This window comes from Typopeltis vanoorti, chromosome 1 (assembly GCF_054136105.1).
Source record: "Typopeltis vanoorti isolate ZY-2024b chromosome 1, IOZ_Tvanoo_1.0, whole genome shotgun sequence".
NCBI lineage: Eukaryota > Metazoa > Arthropoda > Arachnida > Uropygi > Thelyphonidae > Typopeltis > Typopeltis vanoorti.
Window position 1 is genome coordinate 127,582,244 of NC_143549.1, and position 17,757 is coordinate 127,600,000.

At 35.4% G+C, this 17,757-nt stretch overlaps 1 protein-coding gene across 3 annotated transcripts in view; it reads right to left on the bottom strand.

The window, feature by feature from the left end:
- The window catches only part of LOC150110410 (macrophage mannose receptor 1-like), a 99,527-nt gene that overhangs the window by 77,882 nt on the left and 3,888 nt on the right, over window positions 1-17,757 (bottom strand). For 2 of the 3 annotated variants that reach the window (XM_090393575.1, XM_090393568.1), the window contains exons 2-4: window positions 9,949-10,086; window positions 8,252-8,374; window positions 3,349-3,506 (exon numbers count right to left, since the gene is read on the bottom strand). In XM_090393575.1, the coding sequence (XP_090249701.1) occupies window positions 3,349-3,506; window positions 8,252-8,374; window positions 9,949-10,086 (419 nt within the window). Of the gene's footprint in view, window positions 1-3,348; window positions 3,507-8,251; window positions 8,375-9,948; window positions 10,087-10,316; window positions 10,441-17,757 lie in introns of those variants that run through there. The other variant, XM_090393585.1, reaches the window with a different exon arrangement.

Here is a 17,757-nt window from a genome sequence, read left to right on the forward strand (position 1 = left end):
TTGGGCCTTCGTAAATTGAATTCGCGATTTGTTCCCCAGAAGTTGACCGACGAGCAAAAAATGTATCGAATTGAACACTGCAATGACCTCATTAAAACCGCTTGTAAGGACTCAAACTTCCTTCAGACGATAGTTACTGTTGACGAAACGTGGTGTTTTGAGTATGAGCCCGAAACAGAGGGCTCATACTCAAAACACCGGCCAGAATGCCGAGTGGAGACCACCAGAAAAAGAGCATCAGAAAAAAAGTCGCTTGGAGAACTCAAAAGTAAAGACAATGCTGATTTATTTCTACGATTCCCAGGACATTATCCACAGAGAATTTGATTCGCCTGACCAAACGGTCAATGGTGAGTTTTAACTCGATTGAAGCGATTAATATCGAAATTCGTCACGTGCAGCATGAATATCGTGAAGACCGACCATTCGTCAAAACACAGTCACTCTTAGCATTATAACTCGGCTTCTAATGAAAGAAATGTCATAAACAGTTGAAACAACACTAACGAAGGTTGCTGCTTTCGACAACGAAAATATACAACAGGTAACGCCACTAGTTTCTTCTATTTTCGAAAACTTCGATTTCTTTTTGGACAGAGGGTGCATGCCCTAGTTCTAGGCATCATGTATGCACTGTGACTAGGTTGTATCCAGGTTCTGAGAGCAGCGTGTTTGCGAAGAGGTGGACCTCGGTCTACCACGAAGCATGAAGACAAGATTTTGATTATAACAACAAAACCTTATCGACTCATCACGGCAAGTCGGCTCCATTCAAGCATAGCTACGAGGATATCTCAACACACTATGGCAAGACGTCTGCGACAAGTAAGCCTATACATCCGAAGGCTTGTATTATGCATCCCTTTATCCACAGTTGTAGAGGACGATTTAAGTGGTGTTGTATCCATAGAAATTGTATAAAACACCAATACCATAATGTACTCTTTACAAGTGAGTCATTTTAATCTTTCCCACGATTCTTGACTACATTTAATCTGGCGTGAAACTGGTATTGCTTATCATTGCGAGAATGTTCTTGGAAGAGATAGATTCGGCGGTGTTGGGGTCATGCTGTGGGGAGACATTATGCTTAATGGACGCACCGAGTGCTGGAAAAAAGGGACTAGGACTGGTGAACGAGATTGCAACGAAGTTCTTCAACATCATGTTCGATTGTTCCGTGGTACTGTAGGCGAAGAATTCATTTTTATGGAGGACAGTGCGCATCACATTGTACATGAGCAGTGAAGGTACTTCTGGAAACCGAGGATATTATTCGAATCTAGTGACAAACATGCTCCCCAGATCTCAACCCATAGGACGTGTTTCAGAAGCAATAGGGAAATTTCCCTCCAGAAAACAAACAAGGCCTTATTCTTGCTCTGAAGGAGAAGTGGGTCAGATTGTCTTAAGAAATTCTGAATCACTTGGTGCTAAGCATGGTACGACGTTGTGAGAGCTGCATCACAGTGCAATTAGGAGTGGATGTATTCTATACTGAAATATCTCTGCACATAATTTTCTGTAATCACTGTACATTAATTCCTTAAATTCATTCTTAGGAAATTTGTAGCATTTGCCAAAAACGTATTGCAATTTAATTTCCACGAAATTTATAACACGTTTTTGTGTTATAAATTTCGTGTATATAATTTAATAAAATATAATTTATTAATATGCTATAAATGAATTTATGTGCAAGTCATGAAAAATCTTTCATATACAGGTAAAAATGTAGTTCATTCTTAGCTTTTGAACACTAGTGTAGATTAATCTCGTCTCTCTATTAGAAGAATTTTCTCCTTATGTGATCTGCATATTCGTGCACAGTGATATAGAATATTATACTTGACAAGAAATCGCTTTCTTCGGATTCTTCTTTTCATCTATATTTGTATTAGCATTAGTCTACAGAAGTATGAATGTAAAATATCTTCTAGGAATAAGCTTTTTGCTATGATATATTAAGAAGCATCAAGATCCTTGTTATCTTCCATAATGCACCACACATCCAAAAAGAAATATAGAACGTCATACATCATGATGAGAGTCACTACTCAGAGCGGTTTTATTTAACGGTTATTGAGATCTGCCATTCTATCTAGACTCGTGGAAATTCAAAATTAACGCGATTGGCTGATGTCACAATTAACAATCACCATAACGTTTACTGAACTCTGGATTTAAGAGTTGTATAAATTAAAGCTATAATAGTTCAAGACATATTAATACATCAACATTTTATTAGCATTATATTACGAAATAGTACCACCAAAAGAAGTAAACTATAATAACAGTTATTTTGTGTATTGATTGGTTGTTAATCTGACTAATTCTCCTCTCTTGTGGTATTAAAAACTGCAGTGTTCATTAGGCAAAATCTTGTCACTGAGCATGGGACTGATTAATTCATCTTCAGTCGAATAGCTCTTGCACATTGTTTCGCATTTTAGTCAGATTCCAATCCAGATTTTTCCAATCAAAAGGTCATAACCTAATAGTATCCCTTCCATGTGCGATTAGGAAAATACACCTTGTTACATAAATTCATCAAATAACTTCCGGATCTGCCTAAAAAAAACTGAATAAATATGTGGAAATTTGATATGAAAATAAAAATAAAAAAAACGTAAACCTAAGAAAATAGGCAAAGTGGAAAACATTTACTGCATTCTCAATGTCGACTGTATAAAATAAGCAAACCATTTTAGTAGTCAAGCAAAGTGAGGAGCCAGCTAATTAAAGTTGAAGAAATATATATCGGAAGACAGTTTCAATTCATTTATTATCAAAATAAATAAATAATCAGAAGAAAAATAAGAAGAAAATTTGAAGTATAATTTATTGAAACATTTTATTATAAACATTTTATTGTCAGCTTGTCTGGCCGATTGGTTAGCGTATCCGTTCTTCAGCTAAAAAGCTGATGGTTCGAATCCGGCCGTGGGTATGGATGTTTGTGATTGTCTGTGGAAATATTCGTTTGGTAGATGACGGTGGTGGAGTTGCGGTCAGTTGGTGGATTGAGTGGAGTTGCAGACAAGGTGCCCTCCCTCGATGAATCTCTGGAGGTATGTAATAATAATAAAACATTACAACCAATACTTTCATTATTTCTAAAGAATCTGGTTTTTAATTCATTTATTTATTAACTTCCCAGCTCCTGGGAAGTTAATAAATAAATGAGAGGTCTGCAATATTTAAGCACGAAATGAAACGTGTAAGCAAAATATTTATAAAAATTCTGCCCGTCAATTAAAAAACAAAATTAAATGTTTACTCATCCGTATAATTAAAAAATCTGACATTCTAAAGTGCCTCTTATATTGAGTTAAAATTGTTTCTTACCAGTGGATCTCCATCGAAACCATTTGGCTGATCAGGACCCCAATTCAAGAAATCCAAGGGAGAATTATCTACCCAGATGTACTCTTCTTTAAAAACTCCCAGATGTAAACCTATCCATGTGCGTGCATGGCCCTCAGGAAGTATACTATTCAGAAAATCTAATTAAATAGAAATTTAAAAGTTAAAATTATTTCAAGACAAAATTGCGTCCAAAATCGATTTCTGATTTAGTAATAACAATAAAATTGATGTCTTCATTGGGTGTCTTAATTCAAATGCTTAATGACTATATAAAGATAAACATTTATTATTAAATAACCAGGTAAAAAATAATTTTCATGCCTGGATATTGTCATGCGTATGATGAATCTACATCCCTTTCTTCTTATTTACTTTATATACTCCTGCTGTATACAGGAGGAGTATCCAACCCGCGGGCCACGTGCGGCTTCATAAGATCTTAAACTTTTAACATTATTATGTGATGAGGAAAATATGCTGTATTTCTTTCAGTTTTGATACAGGAATTTGAGAATAGGTTTCAAGATTTCAGAAAAAAAGTATCAATTGTTTTGTATATTTGTCACTCCATCTTCAGTCGATATAAATATAGTATATTTATTTATATCGACTTAAAATTTTCAAATGGAATGTATAGGGTTGCAATCAGATATTCAACTCAAAGAAAAATTTCATTATGTCTCTTTGCGAGATTTCTATAAGACTTATCTTCGCAAAGAAAAATATCCTTCGCTTCACAATGAAGCTTTATTGGAATCATCGTGTGATCTCTTTTTGGTAGTAGGTACGTGCATTTGTGATCAACTATTTTCAAGAATGAAGCATACGAAGAGTAAAGTTAGATCAAAAATTTCTGAAGAGAACCTTCAGAGCTCACTATGAATTGCAACCCCATCCATCGACCACCCAGACATTCATCATTGGTTTCACGTAAACAAGGTCAAATATCATTTTTGTGTTTATTCTGCCCACTTTTTTTAATGTTATAATTAAAATTTTTAAAAATAAAGGAAGTGTTGTTACTTATATACATTAACTATATTATACATTTTATATGCGGCCCAAGAGAAATCTTCTTTACTCCATGTGATCCAAACAAGCCAAAAGGTTGGACAACCATGATATGGCATGTCACTTTTTCCTAACTTTCGATTTACCACTATCTAAAGTTTGTTTTATGTCATAGATAAAAAAAAAATGTGTTTATCCTTGAATCCTTAAGAACAAGAAAAAAAAATCTTGCTATTCGTAACGATACCGTTAATATTTAGTCACAGTGGTACATTTCTCCTTATCGGAATATTGCACCCGAATCCAAAATGCTTATCCTTTCTTGTATAAACATGTTATTAAAAAGGAAAATCTACAAAATGGTTATATCAGAAAGAAAAGAAAGAAGAAATTGCACGTTATTTGTCTTTTTTTTCTTTCTGTCACTAGTACATAAATTCATTCTTAAATTTAAATCCAAAGATAAATCATGCAATCATCTGAGAAGAACTAACACAGAATGGATCGAGCACTACGAGTCAGTAGGCCTGTTTAAGTTAGGATAGTTTTCTCTTTCATATGTACCATAAAACAGTTTTCGCAGTTCGCCATTCGAAAACTATCATATAGCGAATATATGAGGTCATTTTCTTTAAAGCACAAAACATCTTATACAAGAGAGGCAAAACGCATATACTCTGCTTTTCTTTAATTCCCTATGTCTTTAATTTCAATCATAATTCTCGCATTTCCCGATTAATACTGATATAAACATGAATCACATCAACTTCACAATGATCACGAGGTGAGTTTATGGGCGTTAATTTCATTCAGTATATCGGATTGAAGAGGAGAGAAAATAATAACCAGCTAACTTCTGCTTATTCAAAACAAATACAAAAGTCTATCTATTATTACATATAATGATGTCACCATAAGCGCAGTCGCGAGGAGGTCACAACAATTGCTCTTATTGGAAAAAATCTTAGTTCGAATTTCGGTCTAGAAATAAGGAAGCTTCATAAGGGCATTTCCATCTGGAAGTGAGTTATATAGTCTAATATGGAAATGACGATGTTTTCCACTCCTCGGACTTTTTCATCCAGAAAAGTAGACAAATCTGCCAGAAAAACACACGCAAATAGCAAATAACAGACGCAATGCATGGAGTCATAGTCGTAGTTGCTTCGGCTGTTAATTTCAAACAAACCAAGCAAATTAATTAATCTCTAGGAAGTAATAATGGCTAAAATCGCAATTGCAGCAATACGAATTCATCAAAAGTACTTCTAATTCTGAGAACATCATTTTATGATCTTTTAGGACCCTTTCAATCTTAAAATTTATATGCACCAAGCGTCATATTCTTGAAATATAAAGTCATATATTTTAAGAATTTCCACAAAATCTGCTCCAAGAACTTCTTGAATCACTGTTTCTCCTTCGATTCTGTAAATCCTGTCGCATACATCCTTATGGTTCCAAATAGTGCTTGATTTCAGCTTTTCTAACACGAATAATATGAATATAGTGTTGTATATTGTAGAATCATCCTACAAGATACAACAAGAACACTGTATGTTATACATAAATGAAATAGAAACTTTTATTTAATACCGTGTTGAACTTTACCCCGAAATACAGCATATATGCGGTTTGGCAAAGAATCCCTAAGGTGTTGGATTTCATCTATGTCTACAACATACCAGTCGTTCAGCAGAGAGTCCTTTAACTGGCTCAGATTTGAGAAAAGAGGATTTTTGTCAAGGATCTGATTTTCTAATATGTACCATTCATTTTCAGTAGGGTTCAGATGAACAATTCTTGTGCAATGGACAGTAGCATTGTCGTTCATGACAAAACCGTCATCTGCTGGATAAAAAGCCACATCAAGACACCACCTCCAAACCTTCAGTTGTATTTACAAGGCAAGCTGTGTTCATTGCTTCCTGTGGTAAGTGCCAAACTCTCTGTCTACTGTCGGCACAGAACAAGGTGTAACGTGACTGGTTGGACTCTATGATTGATTTGCAGTCTTTCTAGTGTCCAGTCACGGTATTCCTGACACCACTGTAGTCAACGTTTCCAGTTCTTCTCAGACATCAGTGCCTTCCATATCGGCTGCCAGTGTCGATCCTTTTCAATTCCCTGCGCATAGTTCCGAGATGTGAGTGGTGAACAGTTCTCATTAAATGCTTCGGTCAAATGCTGTACACATAAAGTTCTGCTTGTCGGTACGAGCCTTCTCTGACGACAGCAATCTCGTTCCTGACAGACTGTCTTAGAACCACAATCACTCATCTTAGTCAACCCACATGGGTTATTTCTCCACTGATTAAACACACCTAGGATGTCACCTTTTGAGAAATCAGTCAGTTCCGCTGCTCTTCTGTTGACGATCACTAACCAGCAGTATGCTTAAGTAGTTATCGAACATGTGGTAATGAACGTGAACAAGTATTTTGCGTATGCGCTGCGTAAGTGATGCTACTACATCCGCATAATGGTTTCTAATTCAGTGGCCGTGTGTGTCGATTTAATCGCTTGAAGTGATGTCAGAGTAGCTCCTTTATACCCCTTCTGCCGCCCATGAGTGCCTTTATTAGGATTGGACTTTTAATTGCCTTTACTGGCACTTTCTCTCTCTCTCTCTCTCTCTCTCTCTCATTACACATCTTTCTAGATGTGTAATGAGGCGGCTATACTCTGTTGCACATGAACCTATATTACTAGATCTTTTGAAATATTTTCTTTCCAAGAGTCCTGCAGATATATTACATGCAGTGTTTAGAAAATCGAACCGTAAAATCATATAAAATCTTTTGTTTCGAAAGCTTGGTTCGAATCTCCGTCTGAGGAGAGAGAAATATTTATAAAGCTGTTTCAAGTGAGGCTGAGTTGATGGGAACCATATTGAGCTGCTTCCTTTCCAAAAGTAAGTTTTTTTTCTTCCCTGGTATCTTCAGAATGAGAAAACTAGACGTAAGTCATATGTAGTTGAGATAATTAATGCACTTTTCTCGTGTCCTTAGTTACCTGGGGGTAATCTAAAATAATAACAAAAACGTGGTCTTCTTCATGTGTTAGAACCGGCATTTAGCCTACTTTCCAGACATAACCTCCATAAGAGTAATTGGAGAAATTGTTTGTGTTCATTGTGATATTTATACTTCCTAATATCAAATATATCAAACAAAATATATAATTAAAAGTAATATAACTTTTTGATATATTCAGCAATTTTAAAGCAGATCTCATTGTTACATTTATACCAAAATATCTGATTATATTTAAAGTAAGTAGAACAGAAATGAGGGTATAAAGCGCCTGTGGCAAGTGTCTAACTTGCGCCCCCTAACCCAAAAATGACCAAAATCTTGAGAAATTTAAATGTAACAAATTAAATTTTACTAAACGCAATATGTTAAATACTTACTATTAACCCCATCAAAATGAGTTGCAGTGTGTTGCAGAAATTGTGTGTCCAAAGCAGCGTATTGCCGAAATTTAAAAATACAGCATTAAAGAACAGACTTTTATATCTATTTATTTATTTTTATTTTTTACGTTTTGCGCCGCGATCCTAGTTGCGCTCGTGTCAGGCGCCTCTTTTTCAAACCCTCTGTTTTCGTCAACCTGCTTACTTTGAGTGCCGTAAGCAGTTTGTCGAAAACAGAAATGCATTAATCGAAATTCAAGAAGCGTAAAAGAATAATTTTCATTCTATAAAATTAATTTCAATGGTTGGAGAGATGTGATGCAAATAAACACCCGTATTCTCTAGTTTTTCTGAAAAAAAGGAATAATAACCAAGCAATGGCCATTAACTAACAATAATAATAGCAATAATATTCCCCAAGAAGTAATACTAATACCAATAACATCCACTTACTTTGCTCTTCTGTGCTATGAATTGAAGCCAAAACACCGCCAAATGACAAACACATTTTCAAGGCATCGTCCCATGATTTTCTTCCATCTATCCCGGATCCAAAAGTTTTGAAGCATTTATTTCCTGAAATGAAAACATAACCTTCAAGTAATGTTTTAAAATAAGCGTGTCTAAGTATTCAAATAAAGTATACAAATATTTTAAGGAAGCATATGCTTTGATTTACCATGTACTGATCCTACCAGAAAGAAAACTTGTCTTTGGAAGACTGGTCGGGCAGTGCATGAAGATTGTGAAGCGAGTAAAAGCTAAGTACAGCGTTTAACAAGGTAACAAGAAGAGCGTCAAAAATTGGGGAAAAAATATTTAATCACAGTGCTCATATTCGAAGTATTCCTCTCCTATCTTTCGAAATAACCATGAAAATAATTGTCGATGTCCAACTGTTACAAACAAACAAAAAAAATCGTATTTTCTAGAGGATGTACATAGAGGAAACATTGGAGTTTAAACACTGAAAACCCCTCTTCAGTTCTTGCAAGTTTCTTCTGATTATAAAGTTTTCTCACCTTTTCTCCTTCCATAAGCGAGGAGTATGAAGATTTACTTCCCTGTGAAACAACCACATAAATCGCTTTCCCCCTCTATCTTTTCAAAATTTTATTTGCATCATCCTCTCTAAGCTATAGCTGATTTTTGAAATAGTTTCCTTTTGGAAACGGAAACATTATTCTCCGAGTATAGAGAATGTGGCTGATGTTCTGGCCTTTCCTTTGTGGCTTCATTACTCTTCAATGAATTTTGATAGACTCATCTCTGCACTAGCTTTCTATACACCAACTGCAATCAGAATTGAAATAGACTATAAAACATACTACGCTACTTTTACCAGTAGCGTAGTTTGTTTTTCAACCAGCTACTTTTAGGAAGTCATTTTTAGACTCTTTTTTATCCAAGATAAAATTAAGTTGCGCAGTAATTTACCATAACAACTAGTGTGTTCAAGTATGTTTTCACTTTTTAATCAATTACTTCTTCCATACGTAAAAATCTACGAAATGGCTTAGGAAATGTTCGACTCCACCCTTCAATTAATCTTATGGTTTTTTTGTACCTACTGATATCAACTTAATTGTTAAATGCCTATCGCTTCCCGGATTTTCCTTTTCACTTTCGATCCTTTTTATAGTAAGGTGATGTTAGTGGATGCATAAGTAGGATTAGTAAGAAAAATATCGTGACATCGTTCTTTATATAAAAACAATTCTCCAATTCAGAAACACACACAGAGAGAGAGAGAGAGAGAGAGAGAGAGAAAGCGAATATTCGACTTTGTAATAAACTTAATAACTTTTATGAGAATTGTATTAAAACTTGATCTAATTCTCTGTTTCGGATATTTGACACTATTTCTAGGATGTCAGTGTTAAAAAATACTTGAAAACAGTAACGTGATCCAGATATATAAAATACTCTATCAAAACCAATTGATTCTGAAGAATTCACGAATGTAGAAAGTTTCTACATTCCTAAGAGAAATATTACCCGGCCACTACTACTTCTACTACTACTACTTTTGTTATTACCTTACATAATCAATCCGACTCTACTTTATTATCTTCTGTCTTATAAGTAACTGATGCATGCAAATCTCACATTTAATACTAATCATAAAAATTAGCAATCTTTATACTTACCAAAATGTTGCCAACTAGAAGGACAATCTCCCTGAAATGGAATGGATTGAACCTCTTTATTTATTTCTGTAGTTGGCGAGTCAGGATTCTTGCATCTGACTACCGTCTGTAAATTAAATTTGTCATCCCTCCATCCACCTAGAAAGAGAAATCGAACAAAAATGATGCATGATTGTGTAAAAAGGTATCTTCAGAGGAATGTTGCACACAAAGAAGAGTAATCAATGTAAGAATGTTACGCTCAATATTTAAGTGTAAAGAACAACAGAAAGAATTTCTACATAAAACTATCCATTAAACACTTCACAAAATCTAACAAATCCACATTTATATTCTGATACACATAAGCAAGTAAGTGCGCATCTTACCACCTTCGATACCGTTGCTCTGTGGTCGGAAGAGATAACATCTTGGAAAAATGCCACTTTCAATTCATAAATGAAGCTAATAACTTTTTCAATTGTTCTCAACAGAAGCTGAATCAATCAGGTCTGTGAAGGTCATCTTTTTGTCATTTTGTCATTTTTGTCATTTTTATACAAATCTATCCAAATATCATGTCAAAATAAGCTGAAGGGGGTGATGGACAGCAAGTATAATAGCTGGTGTAGTACTTGCGGTCTAGGTCTTCGGGAAGGAACTCAAGGTCAATGACGCTGACCATCCTGTGGAAGAAACGGCAAATTTCCATCAGAAGGTGGACATAAAAGCAACAAATATTGGCTTCAGATTGCTCGGTTAAAATTCATCCGTTTTTTAAAAAAATGTTTTTCTTTTCAAATTTACATTTTCTATTATATTGTTTTAATATAATATAATCATAATAATACTATTAGCACATATTTACCTTCTGAAATTTTATTGGTCAACATTATACTTGGGAAGATAAAGGATATCAAGAATCTCATAATCACTAAAACAGTGATTATCCAGATTAAACTGTGAGTAAAATTCAATAAAAACATGCCTAATCGGTTCAATATCAGCTTGATCTCTAATTTCGATCTTTCTGATGTTACGAGAGTGACTGCATACCATTACATACAAAAGAATCCGGTTACGCAGTCTCTGAAACCTGGAGCAGGTAGAGATATAAACTGATAGCTTATATTGGATAAAATTCATGACGGATATTTTTTCCCCTGGTACTGCACATTGCAGTAGTGATACTGTTTTCTTTATCTATGTGACATTCAGTTAGCACCATGAGACGGGATGAAGCTCCAAGGTGTTTTACTACAAAGGGGAATAAAATCCTCTCTTAACAACAATCAGAAATCCCGTTCGCTAAGCCAGGATTAGTTCATTATTTTGACAGTCATTAACTGGATTAAAAAGAAATCAAATTTACCGAAAGTAAGGTGATAAAAATGATTAAAATATAACACAGTCATAATGGAAGTGGTGATATAAGAAGTAAAAGGAAAAATTAAAAATGAATAAAATAAGAATAAAAGAGAAAGTAATATAGATATAATAACAAAAAAAAGTAGTAAAAGTTGCATACAGTATGTATAACCAAAGACCATGGTCAAACTCGTTACTGAAAAATGGTATATAACTGAAACAAATATAACCAGTGTCAAATATCTTAAGTTATGTAATGAAATAACATAACAATACATATAGCGTGTACATATGTACATATATCATAACAGAGCATGCATGAAGCAGTTACTGGAAAATTTCCATGCTGTAAGTTAAAATAAATCAACATTATTTAGTCTCTTAAGAGGAGAACATAAATAGCTACAAAGTAGGAAATTATGACCAACTGAGGAGTATACTGATTTCAGTGGAACGGGATCGGTTGGTGGATGGAAAGGATATCGACAGTGCATGGGAAGCATTTAAACAATACTTAAATGATGTGATATCAGAATGTGTCCCTAGAGTTCGAAGAATAAAAAGAGTAGGAGTCAAACGGATGTGTAATCGTATTAAGCAAGAAATTCGTAAGAAAAGGACGATGTGGAATGAATACAATTTGCATAAGGATGACGTCCGCTATGATAGTTATAAGCAGCAGGCTAGAATAGTCACAACTGTTGTACGGAAGGCAATGTCAGATTATGAAAGAAACTGACTTTGCGTGCTAAAGACAACCCACAAAAATTCTATCGATATGCTGCAAGTAAAAGGAAGAATAAATATGAAAGAATAACTATTCTAAATCCAGATGGCGTGAGAGTTACGGTTGCAGAAGAGGTTTTTCAGTTCACGAGTGCCCATTTCGTTAAAAGCTAGCAACTAGTGAAAGCAACATCGAGCTCACTGTTACCTCTTCACTAGATGAAGAAACGTAGGTGTGTGAGGCCGAAGTATTAGAGCTGTTGCACAAATTGAATAAGAATTCAGCAATAACAGATGTGCTGGTGGAATATCAGCACGTCTGCTAAAAGGGTGTTCAGCTGAACTTTCCATTCCTTTGACCAGGATGTTTAATATGAGTCTCAGAACAGGGAATATTCCTTATGAATTGAAGGAATGTATGGTAAATCCATTGCAATAAAGGTAGTGAAAACAGCGATGTATCAAATTATCGACCAATTAGTATCACAGGCGTGGTGGTGAAAATTTTGGAAAAATTAGTTAGGGCTCGCATTTAGAAATAGGTTGACAGTGAATCCCTACTTTGCAATGAACAACATGGGTCTTTGCAGAAGGGAAGGTTATGTTTTAGAAATTTGCTTACATTCTGTAGGAATGCTACTATTGAATTAGACAAGGGGAATGGATGCACCATGATACTTTTGGATTTTGCTAAAGCTTTTGACAGAATACAGCATGGCAGACTGCTGCATAATCGCGAAGTTCGAACTATCTTCTTCCCCTATCTGCAGAGAGGCTTTCTATAGCCCATTAATACAAGAAGACTGTAGGCGGGATAAAGGCTGCTCCCATTATCAAAGTACCTTAATTGAGTCAGCACCTGCAGAACACAAGAGGAGGGCATCACTACGGCACTGTTCTATAGATAGTGCTCCTTTAAAAGAGTCATATCTGGTGCCATCCCTTACCCAGAGCATGACTGGGTAAGGGATGGCACCAGACTCCTTCCTGGGTTCTAGTATATAACCTTATCAGGACGAGGATCAATGCCCTGTCAACTCGAGCCCGCAGAGCTCGTTGGGACAGTGAAGACTCAAACTATAGTGCTGGCTGCCACTACCGTGAGACATTGTCTCATATAGCCCAATGTTGCTTCCGCACCCATGGGAATGGCGTGCGGAGGCATGAAGACGTGGTCTCCATTCTGACCAACCGCTTTAACAACAAATGTTGGGAGACCGCGGTGGAACGCTGTTATAGGACCGCCGCGGGTTGGCGTAAGCCATACTTAGTGATTAAAAGAGATAGTGACGTTTAGCTGGTTGATGCCCAGGTGATGGGAACAGGGCGCCCATTAGCCTATAGCCATAATAATAAAGTAATCTATTATAAAAATAACCCAGATCTAGTTACTAAGATACGGGAGATGCATGTGGCAACTCCTAGGTTTACCAGCGCCACCATCTCTTTACATGGCGTATGGAGGGCAGATAGTTATAAGGACTTAAAACAGCTTATGGTTACGCAAAAGGATACCAAAGTTCTTTCCTTGAGGGCGCTACAGGGCACACTAGTGGCATGGCGCTGCCACCAGAGAATGACTACAACGATAATTAGAAGAGGCATAGGGTAAAACACTTGTAAAGGCTTAGACCTATATCAAGTCTGGACGTGATGTAAGGAAAGTAACCAATACAAACTTTAATGATTTTTTTTTATTATAAAAAAGTGGTGTTCCACATGGGTCTGTGCTTCGTCCAGGGTTATTCAATCTGTAAATTAATGATATTGGGAAGGATTGTCAAATCCTTTCCGATATGAATCAGGAATGCTGCTGATATGCAGTCTTTGCAGAATGCAAAATAGGCTGAAATTGTGTGCATCGTAAAATGGGTGTCAGTGCAATGTCAGTAATGTAAAGTCATTCACTTCGGCATGATTACATATCCAATGTCGTATTATATTGGTGGGATTAGGCTAGAAGAAACTGATAAGGCTAAGGATCTTGGAGAGCTAATAGATAGGAAGTTGACGTTTATGGCCGATATGGCAAAGATTGCAAATACAACTCAAAATATAATTGCAATTCTGAAAAACGTTGACATGTAAAGAAAATGATGTTATTTTGCCTCTTTACAAGGCCTTGATAACATCTCAGTTGGGCTATTGTGCGCAGGTCTGGTCTCCTGGTTTCCGTTGTTATTCTGATATATTAGAGAGAGTACAAAGACTATTGTTAAAAATGATATCAGAATTGTGGAATACTGATTATGAAGACATGTTGAGTATTTGTAGACTGCAGATAAACAGGAGAAAGAGGGGTGACATGATTGAGACTTATAAATTTCTGAAAGGGTCATACAGGATTTCAATTGATGGGAGTTTTTCAATTTATCGATGGTGGGAAATGGAAGAGAGGGCCTTCTTGGAAGATGAGAATGAAGGCTGCCAACAAGGGTGTAAGGGCTAGAGGATTCTCTCAGAGATTGGTGCGTAATTGGAATGAATTGCCATTGGATGTTGTGAGTAAAAGCAGTGTGAAAGAATTCAAGAATAAGTATGATAACTGGTGTGTGCAGTATGTGGCCTCCCTTGATTAGTCTCTGACTCCCTGGAGGTCTCTCTTATAATACTTTTTTTTCTTTTTTTTTCCTTTTTTTATTACATTGCATGCATTTGTTAGTTATTGCATATATTACATAAATTGTATTACATAAGATACATTACCTACATTTCTTTACATATGATACGTATATTACATACATTTGTTTACATATAATACATACATTAAACATATTGGTTTACATGTGATATGTACATTACATACATTTGGTTACATATTATATATCTTGGATGAGAAGTAATTTCTTTGCTTTCATCCTCGAAGCTTATATGTAAGCTTATCTGAGGATGACACCAGTTGGTTACTCTTTATTGGTTTATTTGCTGTGTTGGGAAGCTGCGAAATCTATGATTGAGAAATTCGCACGCACGCATGCACACACACACACACACACACACACACATACAATAACTTGGAATGTATTGATGAGGCGCTGAACTGGAAGCCTGAACGAATATATTGTGTTTCATTAAGTTTATATGGTATTTTGGGTGTGAGTTTCTTGTTCATAGTATGTCCTTAGAGCTCTTTTCAGGCTATTGTAGTTTGTAAGGTTCTGTATTCAAAAGGTAATTTGTTTATCATGTCTGCGATGTAGAAGTATCGTGTGGCCTTTCCGTAGTGGTTATTTTATTTATATGTGATATAATTAGTTGTCTGAGGTCTTGTAATGCGATATGCGTATCTGACTGTCCTGTAGTTGGCATCGAAATAATGTTTTAGCAAAGCTGCATAGTGACATAAATGTTTTGCTGTCAGTATTTTGTGTTCTGACATTGCAGTGTATATAAAGTCGTTATTCCCTCTTTGTTCCCAAAAGATCAGTTTTATGATTTTGAAATGTAACGAGGTTAATCTATTTGGTTTGTAGGGTGCACCGAAAGCATACGTTGTTATAGCGTATCTTAGTATATTTTGGAATAGTGCTTTGTATATTAGTGTTTTTAGGCGTGTGGGAACTATGTCTTTTAACATGTATAATTTGTTGTGTAGATGGTTTATGTGACTATTCCAGTTCATATCTGGATCGAAGTAAATTCCAAGGTATCGTATTGTTTCAATCTGAGTGATTATAGTGGTTTCGCTGTTCTGTGTGTTTTCTATGTTGGAAAGTGAATGTTAGATGATTATATATTTGTTATCAACTGGTCGTGTCAGTGAATTTCTGAATATCATTAAGTTTGTCTTATCTGAGTTCAGTTGTATGGAGTTTTTCGTGAGCCCGTCAGTGATCAGATTTATGTCATATTGCATATTTGTTTGGGCTATGTTTGTGTTGTTATGGATGGATTATCGCTGGATAGTCTGCGTATTGGAATATCTTACCTTTGAGTGGTAGCTGATTAATATCGTGCGTGTAAATGTTGAATAGAGTTGAGTAGAGTATAGCTCCCTGTAGTACTCCACAGGTTACTGATAGCTCTCTGCTTCGGTTTGAACCTATACATGTGACATGCTTTCTATTTTGGAGGTAGTTTGTAAACCACCTGTGCGGAAGCCCGTCTATTCCAACATGCTTCAGCTTTTATAACAAAGTTAGATGTGTGAGTGCATCAAATGCTTTACTTAGGTCAATAAAGACTTCCATGGCAATTTTGTTTTTGTCTAAGGCGGTATTAATTACGTTTGTAAAGTCTTCCAAGAGAGATGTTGGTCCCTTATTTTTCTGAAAACCATATTGTGTTTTGGGGATAATATGAAAGGTCTTTGTATATGCTGTGAGTTTCTTCAGTAAGATCCGCTCCATAATTTGATTGATAATTGGTAATGTTGCTACGGATCTGTAATTGCTGATTAAATTTCTTTTTCGGTGTTTGTATATGGGTGTGATTATGGCAGTCTTTAGCGTACTTGGTATCTGTCCTGTTTTAAATATTTTATTTATTAATTTTAGTAGGATAGGACTTAAACTAGTTGCATGTTGCATTATATCTTTAGGTCTTATACCATCAATTCCTGGGCTTTGTTTGATTTGATTTGATGTATCGCAGAGTTCTGCTTCTTTTATGATTGGGAATCATAATGTCTGTGTTGATTGTGGTTTAAGTGGAGGGTCATGTTTTGTGATTGGGGGAATATTTCTGTGCAGTTCTTGGATGGAGTCTGCAAAGTATTGGTTAAAATCATTTGCTAGTTGTTGGATAGGTTTTGAGTCTTTCATGAAGCTGTGTTTTATGGTTTCGGAGGGGTTGGTGTTGGGAACATAATCTAGCATCTCATTGATCCGATGCCAGGTTTGTTTCATGTTGTTTTGGGCAGAGGTTAGTTTGTCTCTGTAGTAGCTTCTTTTTGCATTTCTAATTTTTGTTGTAATGTGATTCCTGGTTATCTTATATTCAGTTTTTAAAGCTGTGTTATTTGTATATCGCTTTAATTCTTTCTATAAAGCGTCCTTTCTGTGTATTTTTAGGATTACGTTTTGTGTTATCCAAGGATTTTGTGTTTATATGATTAATAATAATAATAATAATAATAATAATAATATCCGAAAACGCAGTAAAAGTTGCAAATATCATGTATAACCAAAGACCGTGGTCAAAAAATGGTTACTGAAAAAAAGTATATAATACTGAAACCAATATTGCCAGTTTCAAATTATCTTAGGTTATGTAACGAAATAACATAAGAATATATATAGCGTGTGCATATGTGCATATATCATAACAGAGCATGCATGCATGAAGCAGTTACTGGACAATTTCAATACTATAAGTTTAAAATAAATTAACATTATTAACAGTAGTTATTTATATCCTCCTCTTAAGAGGAGGATATAAACAGCTACAACCCTAACATTATCACCATAGTTATCGATGATTTTAGTCTTCATCTCATTTCTTCCTTACAAGACGTTTTTGGAGTCTCCGTTCCATATATCAAAGATGTGTTTGAGAATCTCGCCAGATTTCTACATTATTAACGACCAAGCCTCCTTCTTTTCAATTTGCAAACTAAATTCATTCCTATAATCTGTTAAAGATAAATATCTTCCTTTCGTCCATCCAGTAATTTATAACATTCCTTGTAAGTTGGACTGCTTATATCCATCTAGAAGAATATCAGAAATGTAATCCAAATTTTTTTACTAGACGGATTTCGTCCAGCTTCTTTATCCTAATCAGTCAGATTTTGCC